At 39.2% G+C, this 22639-nt stretch overlaps 1 protein-coding gene across 2 annotated transcripts in view; it reads left to right on the top strand.

Moving 5' to 3' along the window:
* Window positions 1-7708: 7708 nt before the first annotated feature.
* The window catches only part of NCAPG2 (non-SMC condensin II complex subunit G2), a 37878-nt gene continuing 22947 nt past the window's right edge, over window positions 7709-22639 (top strand). The window contains exons 1-10 of one of the 2 annotated variants that reach the window (XM_052694965.1): window positions 7709-7855; window positions 8959-9053; window positions 11044-11235; window positions 11685-11799; window positions 12597-12754; window positions 13630-13764; window positions 16014-16108; window positions 16902-16971; window positions 18369-18455; window positions 20361-20456. In XM_052694965.1, coding sequence (XP_052550925.1) covers window positions 8979-9053; window positions 11044-11235; window positions 11685-11799; window positions 12597-12754; window positions 13630-13764; window positions 16014-16108; window positions 16902-16971; window positions 18369-18455; window positions 20361-20456 — 1023 coding nt within the window. In that variant the 5' untranslated portion in view covers window positions 7709-7855; window positions 8959-8978. Of the gene's footprint in view, window positions 7856-8958; window positions 9054-10537; window positions 10636-11043; window positions 11236-11684; window positions 11800-12596; window positions 12755-13629; window positions 13765-16013; window positions 16109-16901; window positions 16972-18368; window positions 18456-20360; window positions 20457-22639 lie in introns of those variants that run through there. The other variant, XM_052694966.1, reaches the window with a different exon arrangement.

The following is a 22639-nucleotide window of genomic DNA, read 5'->3' as shown; positions in this document are numbered from 1 at the left end:
GTCAGTGTGTTGCTTCCCTCTACACACATGCGCACTCATTTATTTTCATAATCCTGTCCTATTTGCAATATTACAAGAGCTTCTTATGCTCTTAAATATAGTTATATATACCAACCACTCTAATCCAGGTAGCCTTGCTCTGGGGGCAGATTGTTGAATTTTACATTAGGGAAAATGAGCTGAGAAGTGCAGAATCATAGAACCATAAAATGGTTTGGGTTGGAATGGACCAGCCCAGTGCGGTGGGCTGGGTTGCTGCTCCCCCAGTCTGCCTGCCCAGAGCCTTGAACACGGCCAGGGATGGGGCATCCACAGCTTGTCTGGGCAGTCTGTTCCAGTGCCTCACAGCACGCTGAGGAAAGAATTTTAACTGGTAACACCTATGCTAAATCTCCACTCTTTTAGCTTAAAGCTAGCACCCGCCTCCATCCTACCACTGTCGAATGTGTAAAAAGCCTTTCTCCCTCCTTCTCATAAGCTCCCCTCAAGTACTGGAAGGTCTCCCCGGAGCCTTCTCCAAGTTAAACAAGCCCGGCTCCCTCAATCTCTCCTCGTATGAGAGGGGTTCCAGCCCTCTTACGTCTTTGTAGCCCTATCCAACAGCTACACATTTTTCTTGTGCTGGAGACCCCAGGCCTGGAAACACTACTGGGACCTCATAAGGGCAGAGCAGAGAGGAACAGTCCCCTTCCTCTCCCTTCTGCCACCCCTCTGGTAATGCAGCCCAGGATACTGTTCGTCTTCAGGGCTGCAAGCACACACTGCTGACTCACATCCAGCCTTTCATCCATCAGGACCTCCCAGTTCCTTCTCAGAGCCACTCTCAATGAGTTCTCCCATTCTGCACACATATCTGGGATTGCCCTGGTCCAAGAGCAGCAGTTCACACATAAGAATTAAGCTCAGTTTAAATGCTGCTTTTTTTTTCTCATAAAATGATCAATTAATCAAATTCTCAGAATTTTACTACTTCCTAATGAATGTCATGAAATATGCTTTCAAAAGGACCTGGAATTGCATGTAATTGCCTTGGATTTGGAACCATCACATTTCTACATGGCATTCTTTTATTCCACCTGCTTGGAAATGCACATATTAGAAGAAAATACAGCTTTGTACTTGATAAAGTAGAGAAGTGCCATCGGCTCATCTATCTGTTGCAGAAAAATGTTTGTATTAAGTAATTGTAATAAAAGCCTTTTTCCTTAAACAGCTGAAAAGTGTCTGAATTCTTAGTATTAAGTTGTCATCATCTGTAGAGAAAAGCTGCAGAAGTTCATTACCTGGTCGGTGTTGTATTTTGAAAGGACACTTCATTGATACTAACTATAAAATTACAGGATCTTGTTTTGTTTGGTTTTCTTTTACAGAAGATATCTTCCTTTTTAGCAGAATAAATGGCTTCTGCTTATTACTGGAAAGACAGCAAATGCTGAGTAAAACCATGCTCATGTTCATAACTCCATAACAGGAAGGTGAGCCTGGCTGGCAAACCTCCAGTCAGTCCCAGTGCTGTTCAGGTATCTCCATGTTCCAGATTGGGATCCAAAACAAACCTTCCCTTCAGGTGGCCAGTGGGTCTGCACTTGGAGAGAATGCATTCACAAGATTTATCAGAGAGCAGAAATGATTACATATGACATTCCAGATGGATTTAGTTGTTAATTTGACAGGCTCAGCCAAGACTAGACTTCTTAGAATTTCCTGCTGTGTTTAATCTGTTTTGGACCATACCAGTTTGTATCTTAGAGCAGTTTTGCCTATATGGTTACCAATAGAGTTGTTTGAGGTGTTTTCACAGCTAAGAGCTGAATCCAAAATTAGTTTCCTATGCTTTAATTTAGTTACCTATATTCTCCTCTAGACAAACTCTGATCGTAATTTCGATATTTGGTAGAAAGAACCAAAACTTAAGGTGGTTCCCAGATCCATTTGTGGCTGTAGCTGACCTCTGAAAGATCTGAGTTAATAACATGCTTTTTTAATGCTTTTATACAGGTTAATGAAGTGTCTAATCGTTGTGTGCTCTTCTGCTAATTTCTAAGGGTTACAGTTGGGCTGTCACTATTCTCTGCCAACTTCTGAAATACATTATTTGAAAACTGCAAAGCAACTACAGTAAGAAATTCACTTTTATTTCTTTCAGTGTTAGGCAGTGAGTTTAGCTGCCAGATTAGACAGCAGCTCTGGGAGTAAAGTTCTCTAATCTGTATTCATGTGATAGAGGCGATGCTCTCTGTTCTCACCATCTGCAGGGAAAACTGCTTGCCAGTCACCTACGGTGGATCCAGTTTGAGCAGAATGCTGCAGATCTGTTTCTTCAGTTGCAACTGAAGTGAAGCCAGCATGTCTTCCCCCGTGTTCCTCTGTGTCCTCACTAGCCATAAACTTCACTGTGAGGCCTACCTGCCACCCTTTTAATTCCATATGGAAGTAGACACAAGGACACACAATGCTAGTTGAGATCTTTTCACAATGGGGCTGCATGTGCCCACGTCCAGGGATGGCTCCTGCCTGGGGACAATGGGATGCACTCCTGATCATCCAACAGCCCCCAGAGATGGTATGCAAGCAGTGACCATCAGAAGAAAGCTGTGACATCCCGGTAACCTGCCTGTCCCAATTTCATTCATCAGGTACGTGCTGAGAATCTGCTCAGTAACTGGGACAACTTGTGTTGTTGTGTTGTGTTTAAGCAGACGTCACAGCTAAACCTGCAGAGGTCCCTTCCAACCTGAATTATTCTGTGACTCTTCAATACACTTTTAATGTAAAGATCCTGGGCTCCTGGGCCTCTGCAGCAGGTCTTCATGGGTATTTTGCTGCCTGCCCCCAGGTTTTTGCAGCTGAGCATGTAGCAACTCTGAGCACAAAAAAAAAAAAAAAAAGAAAAAAAGAAAAAAAGGGAAAGGTTGCAAGCTTTGATAAGTGAGTGTCAAAAAAATTAGTAATTACAAATATTATGCACAGAATTTCAGCTGTAAGACAGATAATGCTGGCAAAGCAACAGCTTTGCCACAGGTACTGAATGAAGGTCATTAATCCCACGGGATGGCTGAGGCAGGATCCCTAGAACAAAAACAGGTGCTCAGATTTAATAGTCGTCATTTCCAGCACTGAATTTCAAATGAGAATGTTTTATTCTTCAAGTGGATTTGCAAACTAATGTGTTATTCTGTTGATCCTCACAAATTGACAAAGGAAGCTTACCAAGCACTTCACACAGTTTAATAATTAAATACTCTTCAAGACAGTTCTTTGCATCCCTCAACATAGGAGAAATACTTCTGCCAATATTCAAAGTATTTTGCATGATCCCCATTTGGTCTTCTGAAGTTTAGTTCATGTCAGCACCTCGCTGTCTTTTCAAACTGGAACTGCTGAGGCGCTTGCTGAATTTTGTGCAACTTTGTTGTGGGTCATAGCTTTCACTGTATTTAACACGCTTTCTAGTGTGTGTTTTTTATTGGAAATACAAGAAATGCTTATTTTTTTAACATGCAATTTTCTTGCAAAGGATTTTAACTTTGATTTTTTGATCTTTCACAACAAGACTAAAGTTTTGGATTTATGGACGTGGTGCATGTTTTTTTTTTCTCCTGAAAACACTGTTATATTCCTCTAGATGGCATTGCAGACCCTATTTTGAAAAGTCTTTGCTGCCTGTTCATTTCTTGCACAGTAGTCAAGGGGCCTGGATCCTGGGCATCCTTGGGAGTGGAGCCTGAAGTCATCGTAGTTAAAAGCAGTAAACAAAGGGCATATTTGCCATGTGCTCTGCTCTCCCTCTTAGCTCTGGATCACAGATGATACTTAAAGAATTGAGTTCCATCATGGGATTTGAGTGCTTAAAAACTTAAAACCAGTCAGAGGAGACAGAAGTCAAATTACAGTTTAAAACATGGGAAAAGTCCCTGACCATCACACTTGAAACATTATCAAGCTTTAGCCATTTCTTTCTAATGGTTGAAGAATGAGGCTAGAAACTCCATCATGCAGCAGTACAATAAACATGGGAAAAGTTGGCAAAGACAAAATTCTAATAGAAAAATGTATCTTACAAAACGACTTTTGTTTAAGGACACGATCATAAAATATGCCCAATGACATCGGCAGGAGGTCTTGTGATACTAAATCTGTTTGATGCACAGAACAGGAATAACAGACAGGTGCATCCAAACAAGTGACCTCGTAAGCACTTCTGAGTGCTCCAGCCATATCCCCACGGACTGGGAGAGCCCTGAGCAAGCAGTACAGACCCCTCCATTTCCTACTTGTTTCCCTGGGAAGGAAACTGGACAGACGGCCTGTAAGAACAGTGCCATGGGCTTTGGTTAGGCTCCTGATCCAGATCAGGAACACGGGGAACACTCTTGTCACAGGCTTAACAAAGCCAACAGTGATGTGAGAGGCAAATAAACGCTGCTATGCTCTGCAACCAATTAGTATGCTGTGTAGATAGATAGATAGATAGATATCCACGCACACATATAAAAACAAATATGAACAAGTAAATCTTGCCTGGCCCAATATTTACACAACGTATTCAAGTTTTCTAGTGGACAGATGTTCCACCTGATATTCTCACATCAAATTAATCGCATATCTTGATGATGCCTCTCTGTCACACTGAAACCTAAAAAACCTTTAACAAAATCAACAATAACAGTATTTTTGTATGACAGAAACAGTTCTTCTCTTTATCCATATAGACTAATGATATATATAATGCTAATATCCATGTAGACTATCCATATAGACTTCTCTTTATCCATATAGAGGAGTGTTACCAGAGCTGCTGGTCTCTAACAACTCAGGATGTTACATTTAGGAGGGTGAAAGTAATCTAGGCAACGGCAGATGGAAATGGAATGGAACATCTGAAATAAATGACAGATAAATGTAAATGTACTCATTGATATATAATAATCTGAAAGATGTTTGTGAATTTGTGCCATAAAATGGTGTAGTTACCATGAAATGTAATACTTCTTATATTTACAGTGGATGAATTTAGCCATGCAAATATTGTCAAAAATAGTTTCTTTCTGAGGACATTCTATAGCATTTCAGAAACTACAGCTCTCTCCCGTGCTGTTCTGATTATTTACCAAAGTATGGACGACAAAAAGATAAGGGCAACGAAGGCATGTAAATGATTAACAGCACACCTCATGGATGAGCAGATTCACAGATTCTGTATTATCTGTACTGTATTACATGTTCAATGAAAAATAGTAACAATTCTAATAGGTGAGCAGATAATTTGTACAATAATATCATCGGAAGTTATTATCTAGAAAATAACACTGTAAATTGAAAAAAGAAAAAGAATAATCTGAATGTCAAGAAAGCATCTGACACTCAGGGAATTACTCGCTTGCTTCTTCACAAGCATTTATAATGTTGCCACATACAGGTTAACAGAATATTCGTGAAGTCCAAACAGTGATATTCTCCTGAGAGGCATCCGTAATTGAGATCTCTTACACAGGTTACCAACAAGAATAAAGACCAGTTTATGAAGCGATAGCACAAAAGCAAATCTTTATTTGCTGTTGCTCAGCAACCATGTGTGGAAGGCCTATTTTTCATTTTTGCCTTAACTTGACTTGACAGGAAAATGATAATAAATATAAGATTATTATCAAAGGGTATAGATTATTTTGAGCAGATGAACAGACATGTCAAAAAGAGGCATGTAATTTGGTACTCATGAAAGGGAGAACATTAGAGAAACTGAAAATGGGGCTGTAGCTTCATTACCAGCTCACAGCTCGAGCACAATCCTTGAAAAATCCAACACAACCCTATTCTGCATCTGTGCTTTTAGATGTGGCTCTTTAAAATGAATCATTGTTACCCAGCCTGTTGTTACCTGTATCAACTTTTAGTTTCAGGACCAAGAAAAAATCATTCTGTGGTTGCTATGCAACACAAATTGTTAGCTAGAATATGTTGTCATTCATATGCTAAATGGATAGGTGCCAACTAAATAAACTGTAACCAGGTGACTAATGCAGCACCTAATTAAAGCCTAATCAAGGTATTAATGAAATATTCAGTCCACACAGGAGATGTGATAAACAAATCCATCAGTTTGTATCTAAAATGTCAAAGATTCTTAATATAAGCAAAAAATTCGACTTTAGCACAATGTCTAAATGTCAGTTTTCATACTTTTTAATTTACTTTTGCTCTTCAACAAGTATGATAATTGCTCATACAACTTACTTCAAGCAAATTGCTTCACAGGCCTGTTACACTTAGCTGAATAAGTGCAAGAAGAACCTTAGGAAACAAAGTCAGGACCATAGGACCTGCAGCAAGCCTAATGCCCGATCCTTTTCTGCAGAGCAGGAAAATTTCCCTTCTTCTGGTATTTTTACTCTGGAAGCCAACAGCTGCTGTCCCCTGCTGCTGGGGATTAGGCCTGGTCAGAGATCTATCTCTCCTGGGACCCTTCCTCTGGATGCAGGGTGGTTGATTTTGGCATTTGCTGGGTGGACTTTTACACGCTTCAAAGATGAGCAGACTTTGCCTTTGTGCAAAATGCTTTGAGGAGATATGTGCTTCTTTGGGTTCAGGCAGAGCTGCAGAGTGGCACTGAACAGTCTGTGTGCGCATAACTCATTATTTTTGTTGGTCAAGAAGATGAGCTTTTTGGCTGCTAACACCTTCTGGCATACTGTCCCTTCCTAGGGTAAATCTGATTCCATGATCATATCTATACTGTAATTAACGTCACCTATTCCCCAATGGGTGTTTAATCTCCATCTGGCAAATACTTGTTTTAAATCCAAGTTACTCCAAAAGTTGTACATGCACTTGGCTGTTGATTCAGGAAATAAAGCCATATTTTATCTTTGCTTTCAGTAATGTTAGTCATCTGTTACATCTTAAACCTATACAAAATAGCATTAATTATGTGGGACAAACATATAATAAACTACTACTTTATTTTTTAGTCTTAAAACTATATAAAGACACATAGTTTGCTCAAAAGCTTAAAGATGTAATAGGATTAGTCAGTAAATTGACTGTATGACATGAAATGTTACAGCCTGTAAGCATGAACAGAAGCTGTGTGAGGCAGGGATGTTTGCAAACGTAAACACTACTTTTTAAAAGTGATTTTTTGCACCTAACACTGAATGGAATCTAGATCAGATCACGTTTTTAAAAAATCACAATCCAGAAAAGTCCTGCCAGCTGTCAGCATTTACGTGGAAACTGTCCGTTTTTTGCTTATTTGCACACTGAAACAGTGTCTTCTCTCGGTTTAACAGTGACAGGGTGAGAGGTAACGGCCTTCAGTTGTGCAACGGGAAGCTCAGGCTGGATGTTCGGCAAAACCCCACAAGAGCAGTCGGGCAGCCGCGCGGGCTGCAACGAGGCGGTGCGTTCACCAGCCCTGCAGCTGCTCCACAACGGTGGAGATGTGACACTGAGAGACGTGGTCAGTGTCGTGGTGGCCACAGCTCCATGTAGACACACGCAAAAAGGCGAAAACGCCTTTTATTTACCTATCTAACTTTTTAGTACTTATCTACGGCACCTACGCTGGGTGGCAGCGCGCTCCCGCCCGCACGGCCCCCTCTGCCTACAGCTCCGTTAGCCGCAACGCGCCAGCGCCCTCCGCCCGTCCCGCGACGGGGTAGGCTCTAAGATCTCGCGAGACGCGAGCTAGGTGCCGCTCGCGCCCAACGGCCGCCGCGGGACGATTCGAACCCGGCGGAGGAGCGCGCGGCGCGGGGCTCAGCGAGAGGGAGGGAGGGCTCTTGTGCGGGTAGGCGGGCGTGTTTGGGAACGCGACCCCTGGGTCTATGAAGATTTCTTTCTGTGGAAGCGTTAGGTAAGTGGCCTGTGTGCCTCCCCGCGTCGGGCACGGCCAGGAGCTGCGGCTCCTGTGGAGCGGAGGCTGAGGGACGCGGAGTCCCGCCCAGAGGAACTGGGAATGGCAGATGGGTGACGTGCAGTGATGAAGCACTTAGCGCCAAAAAGTGGCTTGATTGCCCCTCGTCCTCGCTTGACAGGAGGAAAAGGGATCAGTGTTTTGCTGCTTTTTGTGGGAGGAAATGCTTCTGTCTGGAATGGTGGCTGGATCAATAGGGTGCTTGTGCTGGTAATGCTATCCTTGTTTAAGGTGAAATTGTCAGCTGCAATGCTCTTCTAAGCTTTCAGGCCTTGTTTAATTTAAAAAAAAAAAAAGAAAAAGGTGCACATTTGAGCAGCGTGGCCCTGTGCAGCTGTGAGTCTGTATGTTGGGTTGGGTAACTAATGCACTGGGGAGGGCATCTTTTATATGGAGGAGGCTTAGGGGAACCTCATCGCTCTCAACAACTGCCTGAAATGAGGTTGTGCTGAGCTGGGAATTGTATCTGCTCCCAGGTAACAGTGATAGGTCAACAGGTAATGGCCATAAGCTGTGCCAGAGGTGGGTCAGGTTGGATGTTTGGAAAAAACTTCTCTAAAGGAGCACTTGGGCAGTGGCAAGGCTGCCCAGGTGCAGTCACCATGCCTGCAGGTTTTTACAGAACTGTGGAGATGTGGCACTGAGGGATGTGGCCAGTGATATGGTGGGGGTGGATTGATGGTCGGACTGGATGATCGTAGTGGTATTTCCAACCTTAATGATTTTGTGATTCCATATAACTGTGTGCATAAAGAATGTATGTTCACAGTTATTCACTGCAAGCATGAAATGGTAATGCTTTGAGATATGGTGCTTTTCTCTAACATTCCAGTCTCTAGCATGCTCCATCCCTCGCAGTGTTCAACACCAGGTTGGATGGGGCCCTGGGCAGCCTGGTCTAGTATTAGATATGGAGGTTGGTGGCCCTGCCTGCATCAGGGGTTTGGAGCTTGATGATCTTTGGGGTCCTTTCCAACCCAAGCCATTCTATAATTTATATGTATGTAAAATATACTTTTATTGTTTATTTTTTGTTTATGTAGCAAGGAGAAACAAGACCACAATGAAACGTGAAGCATTTTTACAAGCTGTGTCTAAAAAGTCAATTGAGGACTTCTTGCGTTTTACTCAAATTTCTGTAAGTAAGCCATGATACGTGTGTGTATGAATAATGAAGTCTAAAGTCCATTGGTGCATGGGATACATGGCATAGAAGTTGCTTCTCTGGCACCTGCAAGTGAATCATAGCTGATAAAGGTGTGAGATCTGAAATGACTCGATGCTGTGGACAGGCTGATTTTTCTAACATTTGGTTGTTGCATACACGTTTTTCCTTTTTAAAATAATGATCAAATACTGTAGCAATAGCAAAGAAAAGAAATAGTCATTTGCTGCTGATGTTGATTATTTTATTTTTAAACTGTGTTAGCACATTGCTGTGTGGTGAACATGAGCAGAAATACACTTCAGCAGCATTTGTTCATTTGATAGATTTGGTTGCCCACTTCTTCTTTTGTCCTTGAGTAATTGTACTTGGTAATTCTGTCACTGAGTGTTATGGAGATGTGATAGAGTGCAGTCTGTACATACAGTGTGGTAAAGAGCAGGAGGAGAAAAAAATCCAGTGAAATCTCACTCTTATATATGATATTGCATAATTATTTACATTGTGGTCTTTGCCACTAAACTTCAATCACAATGTACTGTTCCTCCTATTCTTCTCCTTCTCCTGCTTTAATTTTCTTTTTCCATTCTCTCCTTGCTTTGTTTCATTCAGTTCTAAAACTCTGGGGTTTTGCTGCTCTCTCTGTGATTTGCCTTGGGCTTTTCACTTTTCTTTGTTTTTAGAAGATTACATTTCTATATTATTGTGTTATTTATCATTGTCTTTATCAGGCACTGTTAAATTTTTCCACTAAATCCTGTTCTAATTCAAGAAAACACTTCTTAGAGAGGAGAATATGAATTACAGATACGACTATCATTCAATGGCATCCTTCTCCTCATAGGTTTTGGAATAATTCTATCATATCATCCCAGAGAAAGATCAGAAAGCTCTAGTCTTATTACGAGCCTGTTCTTTTGTTCAAAACACTACAATCTTAATATCCTGTCTTCTGGGTTTGTTTGAAGTAGAGAGCTGCAGAACTCCCTGTGCAGCCTTTGCTTTATTGTATTTGTTTCCAGCTGTAGAATAGAATAGAAATACTGCCATAAATATGTAACAGGATCTTTCTTCTCCTAGCCTTAGGGAACCTCCTAATACTTACTGCATCTTCTTTCAGTATTTTACCCTTCAACTTTTTTTTCCCAAGTCTTTTTTAATGCATTCTCAAACTAAAAATATTTTTATTTCAAGATCATGGAAATTTTCCCTTTTCCTACCTGAGGTAATTCTTCTGATCAAATGGTTCAAATCAGTCTCCTAATACAACGGATACTCCTTATTAATCAAAGCAGATTCTTTAAGCATTTAAATGATTCAACTATCACAACGCCAGTAGATTGCACCACCTTTCCTCTCAGAACTGTAGTTTCAGTTATACATGACAACTTAGGAATGATTCTTTATACACAAGACTACAACTGAAAATGCATTTGAAGATGTTGCTAGAAGTTATAGGTATGATAGAGGAGGCTCTGTCTGAAGAGTCCAGTAGCTCAGCAGAAATGCCTCCTCTTCCCAGACTGGGTACACAAGGCTGAAGAAGAGTGATGAGGTGACCAATGCCATCATCTGCCATCATCAGTTTGTGTTTAACACAGTAAAGCTACGATCAGGGAATTTAATTCCATGCTTCTTAGATGAGGATGTGGAATTGTTTCCATTAGGAAAGTAGCATCCGGAACACAAGAAAAAATTTGATGTTGTAGGGACATCACTAGCAATGTTGTCACTGAGGTCTAAAGTCCTTTAAAAACCGCCCTTGTTTAACAATAAAAGGTGTCAGGAATTTCTCATGCTATATTTAAAGAAATAAAACTTGCAGAAGGTGTTTTATCTATAACTGTAAAGGCATGGAAAGTAATCCTTTATGTCAAGAAAAGTGTTAGTTTTGGGGGGAAAAAAAAAAAGAAAAACACGTCTTAACTCTGATGTGGAGTGGTGTGTTATCTTCTGACTGCAGAAAAATACATTTGATCCTTTCAATCTGAATGAATTACTTCAAGAATTGTCAAGAAAACAAAAAGAAGTACTATGGGAGAGACTGAGACACCTGTTGAAAGAGACCTTGTTGGAGAAGCCTGTAGAAACGTGGCAAAGTGCAGAAGATGCTGAAAGTAATGATGGCATGGAAGTCGACAGTGCTCCAGAAATGGTAAAAAAATCATGTAAAATAAATAATAGTTAATATTCATCTGGAAATAAAATGGAGTATTTTCATGGCAACTCTAAGCATGCAAGGCTTATCAAACAAGGTCAGGTCCAAACATCTCCTTACCATAATTATAACTGACCTATTAACTATTATACTTAGGTTAAACAGGAGTTATGATTTCAGTATAGTATAACAGATTACTACAAAAGATTAGATCCACTGATAACTTAATTCTGAAAGATGGGACAGTTTAAAACTGTTCCCCCTTGTCCATCACTATTTGCCCATGTAAAAAGTCAGTCTCCTCAATATAAGCTCGCTTAAAGTACTGGAAGGGTGCAATGAGGTCTTCTTGGAGCCTTCTCCCTGGGCTAAATAACCTTGGCATGACTGTCTTCTGAGAATAAAATAAATTGCAGCATTATTTCCTTAACATCGCTCTCTTTCAGAAACAAACTGTAGCTGTGATCCATGGAGTGACAGCTGTAGTTACTGCTTCCATACCCGTAGTGGATGAAACTGTGAACTACAAAGCTCTTCTAGAATGTGCCTTTATATTAAATGGTGCGTACTTGTCTGTTTTACCTTACATCACAGAGTGGCCAGGGTTGGATCATGGCCAAGGATCATGAATCTCCATCCCCCTGCCACATGCAGGGCCACCAACCTCCACATTTAATGCTAAACCAGGCTGCCCAGGGCCCCATCCAACGTGGCCTTGAACACCTCCAGGGACGGGGCATCCACAGCCTCTCTGGGCAGCTGTTCCAGCACCTCACCACTCTTGGTGAAGAACTTCCCCCTGACATCCAACCTAAATCTTCCCTCCTTCAACTTAAAACCATTTCCCCTTGCGCTGCTGTTATCAACCCTTTCAAAGAGTTGAAACACATGCCACTGTTTTTTAGCAGATAGCAATACTAAGTTTAATGTTTGACCTGAGGGATCTATGGAGGAAAAAAAAAAACCACAGGGACAAAAATTGGTACTGATGCAAGTTCTTTTAGAGAGAGAGTTGAGGGAGTACTCACTTGAACATGAGTTACACAGTCTAAAGTATGGAACTTCAAAAATTTTCGTTCCCCACACATGTTCACCCAAGGAGAGATGACTTGCCATAAAAAATCCTATTAGCCACAGAAGAATAAAAACTGAAGATTCCATTGCTACTGATAGAAAAACTTGGCCAAAACAGTAGAATTAGCAAAGCTGCCTAAACATCCACAGTGAAAATAAGTTTTTAAGACATATAAATATGGCAAAAGCTGACAGATATTGTGAGATACCTTTAGTGTAGTAACTGAGCGGAGTTTTACGTGAATAAAAACGTTGCAATAAATACTTACTTTATTCCTGTTTAGGTATTGTTCCTGCATTACCTGAATCAGAAAATGTCCTACAGAGTGCCATCCAGCGTGTGTGTGAAATGTGGTGGGAGAAAGGACTGGAAGGAAAGGAGCAGCTAGGGAAAACAGTATTTATTTTACTGTTAAGAAGAAGTCTGAGTAAAGCTGCTACGGTATGCTGAAGCTATGTTGAGTTTTAAATTATTAGTGAATATTGCGAGAAGGAAACTCTCTCCCAAGTATACTTTCTTGTGTTAATTTTTTTCCTCTGTGCTAATGCTTCTCCATTAATGAACCCTGCTATATATGTTGGTTACAAATTGTGTTTTTGGTGTTGCTGCTACAAGGAGTGTATCAAAATGCTGCCTTCTCTGGAATGAACTTTAAAGACTTTTGGCAGTAGTTTCACCAGGGAACAGTTTGCTTTACATACTTTATTTTCTCCTCTGCTCATTTGTAAAGCCCAGTGGCAAAGGTTTAAGTAGCTGTTGGCTCTATTAGTTAATTCAGGCTTTAAGAGCTGCTCTCAACAACTCATAGAGGATTCTTAAGTGGGAAATTTCATTTTCTGTTACTCTGTATCCAGAAATAATTTATTTTGCTTAATTATCTATTGTGAACTGAATGTTTTTTTTGTTTTCAAGTGAAAGCTACTTAGAGCAATGTGACAATCCTTTCATTAGCCCTATAAGTATTTCCCTCGTGTTCTATCCTTCTTTTTTTCCCTGTTAACTGCTTTCATTGTTCAAATTTTTAGAAGCGGAGAAGTGGAATTATGCCATTTTAGTCTGTCTTGTGTAAAATGCAAGCTTTCTGTACAGAAAGCATTTCTTCAGTTGTTGGAAGTCTGTATTTCCACTGTTAAAAATACTTTTGTAGTCTTTTCCCAATGAGAGGAGTGAAAATTGATTAATGTTCACAATTTTGCAACCTGGAAACCTTCCAATTGTAACAAAGTGCTTCAGTCTCATTGTCTACAATCCATTAAATGATTCTTCACATAAAAAGTATGCCTAGATCAATGTAATGTGGGCTTTTTTTCTGTCAGGGCGTAGACATCGTTAGTCTGTGGAAACTACATCAGACCTTACTTTGTTTTGATTATGATTCAGAGGACAGTAATGAAATCAAAGACCTGTTACTTCAGTGTTTTATGAGCATAAAGCACATCAAAAAAGAAGAGGTAAGCAAGCTTTTGTCCTGCCCTGCTTTTCTGTGAGTGAGCTCTGGTTATTTTTAATGGTGACGCATTAAGCCTTTTGACTGATAAGTTCTAACAGATTTCAGGGATGCTGGAGCTGTTCACAGGCTTTCCTTTCATTTTTTTCCTCTCCTCAGCATGAGTGCTCATACAGCAGTGCTGTGGGTTCATTCTAGGAGGTAGCTGATCTGTTTCCTAGTAAGATCTTGAGGCTGCTTTGAGTGGTTCGTCATATACAAGGATGAAGAGAAGGGAAGGGTCAGAAACTGTGTTAACTTGATTTTAGATCAAACTAGACTGATACAGAATTGCACATTTATGCTTCACTACAAGATCCCTGTAGTTCAGTTTTTCTGCTTTCCCAGACTGTGCTATTCAACACAGCAATGTTTCTCACAGGTTTATTTTAAGATTGTTACTGGAGTGTTCCTCTGAATTTATCTCTGTGTGATTTATGAAAACGTTCCAGTGGGGCTTCCAGTCACCTGGAGAGCCCTTAGAAGGTCTGCTTGCTCATCTTTCCTTACTAACTCTATATGCTATATACATCTGGCAAATCACAATGTATTCATTATGTCTGCACCAATATGGTGGAGAGCAAGTTCACTTGTTACCAGGTTGCTGAGGATATTGACAGTGAGAATTGTTTTAGTGAGATTCATTGGCAGGAGATTAAATTGAAGGGATTTGCTATGTTCTCGTGATCAAGGTCAAGCAGTTGAAACTGAAGGAAAAAGGAATTGTTGAACCAAACTGAATACAGATTTCTGTTGGGTGCCTTCCTCACTTCACAGGATAGAAAGCCGCACTGTGCCTTCATCTGTCTTTTCTGCTAAGTGCAGTCTCACCTTTGCCTTGTTGAGGTAGGAGCTGTAGGTTGTGATTCCCTTGACCATTAAGTTTTCAAGGATCTTGATGGGTGAGTGCATTGCTGGTATCAGGCTACCAAAGGTGAAGATAAGTTACTCTTTTTACAATTTGATTTTATTATCCAGTGTTTTTCTTTTTTGGTAGTAGCATCTGTCATTGACAGCTGGGTCTTTACTTAGTTATTGCATCTCCTTATGAGTTTTTCTAATTTGTTATTGCTAGAAAAGTACAAAGGAACTTTGCAACAGGCTGTCTCACCACTATGCATCATCAGACTCTTCGGAGTCTCAAGAAGCTGGATACAGTCACTGTATGATGACACAGACCTAGGCTACTTGTGCAGTTACTGTACGAGATTCTAATTCCAAGGGCAGATCTTTTTCAGTACAGAAGAGTTTATTTTCTCTCTCCATAACCTTTCAGTCTTTTCTCTTGCAAAAGTTTGGTTGCTTATTAGACTTTCCATCACCACTTCTAACTTGCTAAAGGAAAAAAAGTTTTCTTCTGCTTTCATGAATTAAAATAGCTCCAGGGCTCTTGCACTGTTACCTACCATGAGACAGTATGAAGGGAATTGTCTGTGCTAATCAGATCATTTATCTTCCTCAGCATCCCAGCTGTTTTCTTTGGCTTTGTTCAAAAACATAACTAAAGCTGGAGAACTGTCATGCCATCTTATCTGCACCTTCACCATTTTCACAGCATCATCCCAGAATGAAAGTATCTTAGGCAGAACTCTGATAACCCTTGGTGTGAAAGCCTGGATTTGTACAGTCCCTTATCTTTATAGAGTATTACCTAAAGTCATTTTAGAGCAGATTGGACATTGGAAAAGTAGGCAAATATGTAAATCACATGGCATTTGTTTCATGTTTTCTCTTTGATGTAGCAACTGCAACACTTGAATTATGTTTAAAAATTAGGAATCTGTATTTACTGTTGAAGTAGCTCTTAAGCTGGGTGTTCTTCTGGGTTCTGTCTTCCCTTTTGTATTGTTTTGTTTACTTTTTTGTCTTTCTTCCTGTGGAGCAATGGAAGGCGATAACTGTGCCTCCTAATAGGATAGGAGCATGCTTATAAAGGTATTTGTTAATATTTAGTTTAGAAAGCAATACATAAGAAGATGGCTTGCCCTTTCCAAAGTCTGGTGACACCTTGAGAAGAGCACCATCTCTGAATAGCACTGCTGCTCCTTGGCTGCTTTAACAGAGGGTGAGGAAGGGTGGATCTAGGATCACTCAGATGCATTGCTTGTGCCTCAGCTCTCTGCCTTAGCTGCCCCTTCTTACCTGGTGCTCAGTCACTGGTTCAGGCCATGACCTTGCAGTTTCCATACACCTCCCTTTTTCTTCTGCCAACAGGGAAGGAGAATTTTGAGCTTTTTCTTCAGCTGGAATGTCAACTTCATTAAAATGATACACGGAACTGTTAAGAACCAATTACAATTTTTTCCAAGGTAAGCATAACAGTTACAGTTCTTACTGATCATCAGAGGCCTGACTAAGGCTTTGTTTGTCTCAAGCTTAAATATCTATTATGTTGATAAAATATCTCAGCATCCAGAGAACATAAATCTGTTGAGTCTAAGTACTATATTGTTTAAATAACTTTATTTAATTGTATACACAGTTATGTATAAAGCAACAATTAGAGATGTAATGAAGTGCTTTTTTGGAACTATGCAAGGCAAATAATTTTCACTTAAACGATGGTGTGTTACTTGCAGTGTTCGTGTTGGAGAATTGCAAGTCTTTTTCTGCTTCTGTGAAGTATTATTTTTCTTGTGGACAACCTCTGATTTAATGTGGTAATATTCTGCATAGACATTTTAATAACAAGTAACTTGTTATTTATAAATACAAGTAACTTGAAGGGTCATAGCTTGAGAACTTGATTGATGGATGAAGAATGTAGATTTATGTTTTTCCTGTTCAGGGAAGTGTTATATAGATTATTCTTCATATTAAAATCAGAGGCTTTCCAGTGCTTCCAGTTAGTTACAAGAGTATATGTACTTGTAAACAATTTAAGGCATTTGTTAGAGAGAAATTATAAAATAACTGTGTTACTCTTTTGAATTTCCAACTGGCAAGAGAGATTTTCTGTGTTAAGGTATTTGCTTCCTCTAAAAACAGCACTGGTACACAGAATTAAGACTAATCACTGTACTTAACAAAACCTTCGTGTGATTATTCTTATGAGTTGTCATAGGATGCTTGATTGATAGTGTTTCCCATGTGTTAATCCAGATCCTTGATGGAATACATTTCAGAAATTTACTTCAGAGCATGGAAGAAGGTGTCAGGAGAAGCTTTAGAGGTATTACTATGCTTGAAATTTTATTTGGATAGCTCTGAATCTTAAGATGGGGGAGACTATATGAATATTCATCCTAGGAAGGATTCCTAAGCAATCCTTAAGGAATCCTTTCCCTAAGGAAAGGGCCTCTCCAACAGTGCTGAGGAGCAATTGCAAGCTAAGCTACTAACGTTTAGCTACTTTGATCAGCATGGTTGCTATTAAGCACTTTCAATTCTGCTGCTGAAAGGATTCTTTCCACAACTATATACGTACACAATGTTTTTTGTAAATGCAGTAATTCCCTAAATTACTGAAGCATTTACTCAGTACTTGCAGGTCTGTATATTTGATAGCTTATTTATCAAGGTTTTGTGGATTTCTATGGAGGATGGTCAAAAGCATAATTACAGCATCACAGCAAAGTCCCCGCCAAATTTCAGATGCAGGCTCAGAATATTATAGTGAATAGGGTTCCCCAGTTCTCTCAGTGTTTTCATTTTAGAGCCTGAAACAGCCTCCCCAGGGCAGTAGTCCAAGGTGCTGAAGAAGTGCTTGGACAACACTTAGATGTGCTTTAATTTGTAGGTAATCCTGTGTGGATTTAGGAGTTGAACTTGAGAGCTTTCTCTAAGCTATGTAACTCTAGCTCCTTCAGCCTGTCTTCGTAGCAGAGGTGCTCCAGCCCTCCTCTAGACCAACTAAGCTCCACATCTCTCTTACACTCGTAGCCCCACAGCTGAACACAGTGCTGGATGTGGAGTCTTGCAAGGGCTGAGCAGAGTGAGGAATTGCCTCCCTCAGCCTGCTGGCCATGCTTCTTTTCGTGCAGCCCAGGATATGATTTGTTTTCTGAGCTGCAAGCTTGTGCTGCTGACTGATGCTTGATTTTTCATCAGTCGACACCCCCAAGTCCATCTCTGCTCTGCAGCTCTCACTCCACTCATCCCCTCAGCCTGTACTGACATTTAGGATTGCCCCAACCCGGTTGCATAGCCTTGCACTTTGCCTTCTTGAACTTCATGAGATTTGTGTGGGCACACCTCTGAAGTTCTGAGTTCCTCTGGATGCCATCTGTTCCTTTTATTGTATCATCTGCACCACACACCTTGGTGTCATCTGCAAGCTTGCTGAGGGTGGAGTCAGTTCCACCACCTGTAGATTCATGTGGAGATACTTTGGAATTCAAAACTTGACTCTCAGAAGTCAAGTTCTCATATCAGTATGCTGATATCTTGAAAATCAGTTTATGCTGATAGAAGCATAGCATGGAAAACATTTAGCTAAGCAGAAGCTGAGTACAAAATAATATTTATTATTTCAGTTTTTGTTTTAGATAAAAATGTTGCTGGATGGCCGTCTGTACTTATTTTTTTCTTGTGTGTTAACAGTAGCATGAATGTGTGCTTTTACTGTAGATACTTGAACACAATTGTATTCAGGATTTCATGCACCATGGAATTCATCTTCCCAGAAGTTCTTCTGTTTATTCTAAAGTTAGAGAGGTAAGTTTGTGTTGTGACGTGAACCGGTGGTATCAAACTGAACTGGTTTAGTATAAAGGGGGAATTTTCCATTTCCTGCCAAAATACTGTGCTGAGTCTGGCTGGGATAGAACTAGTTTTGTTCATAGCAGCCCATATTGTGTTGGGTTTTGGTTTTGTAGACTAAAAAGTAATTGCAGACCCGTGTTTTAGACTTTGCTGAGCAGTACTTGCACGATGTTAAGGCTATCTTTGCCCCTACTCTGCCTTCATAGCAAGTAGGATGGGATGAGCAACAACTTGGGAATGGACACAGCTGACCCAAATTGATCAGAGGGATACTGCTTCCACTATAATGCCACCCTCAGTAATAAAAACTGTGGGAAGTGGGGTTTTGAGGAGGCTGGCTGAGCATTGGTCTGCTTGTGGGAAGTAGTGGGTGATTGCCTCTGAATAATTGCTTTTTTATTCCTCTTTTCTTCAGTTATAAAACTGTTCTTATCTAGACCCACAAGTTTTCTTGCTTTTGCTCTCCCAGATTTTTCTGTCGTTCCACCAAAGAGGAGTGGGTGAGCAGCTGTGTGGTGCTTTGCTTGTGACTGAGTTAACTTTATTATACATTTACTTTATACATTATTGTTTATTATACCTATACATATTTATTATACATATACATATATTTATTATACATATATTTTATATACATTTAAAAAATGAAATACACTCTGATATTCTGAAAGGCAAATTATTAGAATGAATGTTATAAAGAATTTTCATATAGTTTGGCATCACATTTCTCTTGTCTGTAAAAATCCCCTTATTTTCCTGCTCTTGAAAAGAGTGCCAGAAATAGCCTTTGCTGTCTGTTATCTATTCTTTTCTTTACTTAGGGATTTGACCTTTTCATAGTTGATCACAGTGCAAAAAAGTCATAAGCTCCCTAAAGCAAATTTATGGTGGGTCTGAAATGAGGTTTGTCTATCTTTGCTGTATATAAAACTTACATTGATATATATCTTTTTTTATATAGAGAGATGCTGTGTGTTGATTTTGTGTATGTATGTAAGGACAATCCTTGATTTGGGTACAGATTCTAGTGGCCTATCTATGGCTTTTATTCCTGAGCAGAACATTCGAAGTTGAACAAGAAGCTTTTTAAGAGAAGACACTCATATCTGATGTAGCCTTTTTACTTCTTGTGCTTTCTCTCAAATTATGTAGAAGCCAGAGGGTATCCAGTGTGCAATACACAGCTCAATGTACCAGTATGTTGTTCCCATCCATCAGATTTGGTTATCTCCTGGATCCATATATTTCAGCTAAATGGTCATTTTAAGGCAGAATCGTTTGTCTGAACACTCACGTACTGAACACAGTTTTTCATTTTTTAACATACTTTTCATATTTTTCCATGAACATAAGTACAAATTTATACCAAAACCTGTTTTAAGAATGTATGCTATCAGATACAAAGGTTTTACAAGGTTCAAGCTTAGAATTTTGATGGAGTAGGGTTTTGACAGATCTTCATGAATTTCATTTCAGTAAGAAACAGAGAAGCTTATGATCTCAAAAGAGGACCGTAATGAAAATAAATCCCTTTTGAATTGAGAAGGTGTGGAAGGATCTTGGAAGAAATTTGCTAACGATGGCTGGTTCTTCTTCAATATACAAGAATTTAACTAAAAATGATATGGATTGCAGGAGTTCCTCTATCAAATAGAAGAGTAACTAAACAACAGTTATTCAGTTGAGCAGTGTTCAGGCTACTTTACTGAAAGAACAGTAGAGTTAAAAACAAAAAACCAACCAAAAAACAACAAGTACAACCTGCCTTATGAATACTTCTGACATCCCCAACACCCCATCTTTCTTGAACGTGCACAGATGTGTACAAAACATGTTTTTTGTTGTTTGATTTGCCAGATGCTGAGTTATTTTCATAAACAAAGTAAAGTTCGTCAAGGAGTTGAAGAAATGCTCTGTCGGTTGTATAAACCCATCCTTTGGAGAGCACTAAAGGTAATTTTCCTTTTCAGAATGTAGCACTGTTTTTTTCCAGCTGATGACTTTTGGGTCCCTCCCACATATTCCATTTATAATCATATACTTATAGGCATGTAATTTTATTTAACTATATTCATAATTTTCACATCACTTCTGGTTCCATCACTAGAACAATGCTTTTTTTGTTGCTTCTATTTATTTGGTTTAATTCTTGTTCATTATTATTATTATTTTTTTTTACTTTTATAACTTCACCATGTGGAGTTAAACGCTTTGAGCTGAGAAGTGAGCACATATATCAAGTAGGTCATGGAGAACTTGCTTTAATTCAGCAACATAACCCAACTGTTGTGAACATATACTTTAGAAAAGTACAGGATTGTAAAAAGCTGAATGCAGCAATTATATGAATCATGTAATGATTCAATACAAGGAAAGGTAAAGGTACTCCATTCCAGATGATTCAGTAGCATATTTGTGATAGATGAAAGGAAATATCTGACTGAAAATGAAAATTGGGCAGTTTATTTTTGGTTAGGCTGCTATCTTAATTTCATTAGTTCATTTTTCTTTTTTATACGGTACTGCTGAAGTATTAACCATTTTTGAGGGGACTATTGCTGTGACTTGGGATCATCAATAATTTAAGATACAGAACATAAAAGGGAAGCTTACCATCACTTCTACTGATTTGGATTCCTCTCCCAAGCTTGAAATCTCAGTTTCATTTTAGATAACCAGTTTGCTATTTCAACCACTGTATGAAAGCCTAATTTAATATAGTGAGGAATAAATCTTGTTCTTGGTTGTATAAAAGAGGGGCAACCCATAAAAAGGCCTTTTTATCCCTCCTCCATGCAAAAAGGAAAACTACTTCAGCTGTAAGAATACAAGGTATTCTAGAACTGGTCATGTTGAAACTACTTGATTTTTTCTCTAAAATGGTTGTTTAGAATACATGGCTCTTTTGCTCTTTTTCTTCTTAAATTGATACTTTTGCAGATGTTAGATAGCACAAGTTCCTTTGTGGCTTTTACTTACATGTGTTTTATAAACCTTTGTGCTACATTTAGTTTTTATAATGTTACGCAATTTCATATCTTTATTATGAAAAAGTGTTGCGTGCAAGTGAGCAGAACAGTTGTGCCGTGATTGTATAACCAAAAAGTGGATCTACATATCTCAAGGTCTATCAGTCTGTCTTAGAACAGTTTTAACAGTTCCTCAAATTATTACAGGCATGAAGGTAAAGAGACATGAACTTCTTTTTTTGAATCAAATAACTGAAGGCTCCTCTTGGTGCCTGTGGGGTAAAATAAGGCATTCCTAAGCTCTAAAGAATGTGTAGATGGGCTTTACTTACTCTCATGGTATCAAAATGTAGAATTTTTCTTAATTTTGCTGGCTTGAAGAATGTGGTGGTGGTGGTGTTTTGTTTTTTCTACCTGGAGATGAGATGCCCATCCCTCGTCTCCCATGAGGATCAAGTCAGAAGGGAAAAACAAAATAAATTACACATTAAGTAATTGTAGTTCATTTGTTTTGTGATTTTCTATTTTTATTTACCCTTAGTTTCTTTCATTCTAAATGTTACATGGTTATACAGTTTCTTTTCCCCGCCTTTGATCTGAGCATCTCATGGCAAAAAAAGAAAATTGCATGAATGTAGTCAGAAGGTCCCCTGCACTGTCTCTTAATCTTGCTCTTAACTAAGCCTACATTGTTTGTTTCACATTAGACTCTTTATATACGTTTTTTATACATTTTCTTAATTGGAACCAAAATCTGAACAAAATTATTCCTTCTCCCTCAAAGAGAAGTGAGCACAAATATCAAGGACAGATATCTTTAACAAATAAAATATTTTCAGCTGGTTGTATTTCAGGTTTCTTCTGATGAACCTTGAATCTCATCTTTTCTTCATTTCATTGACTGCTCTGTATTTTCTATCCTTTATGAGCCTACTGGGGCCAATCATTTCTCATTGATTGCCTAAATATATACTTTATTCATTTTTCCTTACGTTCAGAGCTCTACAGCCAGCAAAATATATTGAGTAGCACCCTGAAAATGGTTACAAATGATAAAATGTCAGAGTTACAAGGTTTATCTTAGGCTTCTGATTAGCTGGTAGAAGCTCAGAACATGATCCTATTACATGCATAGATGCAGAATTGAATATGTTCACGTTGGATGTT

The sequence above is a fragment of the Tympanuchus pallidicinctus genome, unplaced genomic scaffold (assembly GCF_026119805.1).
Source record: "Tympanuchus pallidicinctus isolate F22 unplaced genomic scaffold, pur_lepc_1.0 scaffold3, whole genome shotgun sequence".
NCBI lineage: Eukaryota > Metazoa > Chordata > Aves > Galliformes > Phasianidae > Tympanuchus > Tympanuchus pallidicinctus.
This window is presented reverse-complemented; position numbering and strand designations above follow the sequence as displayed.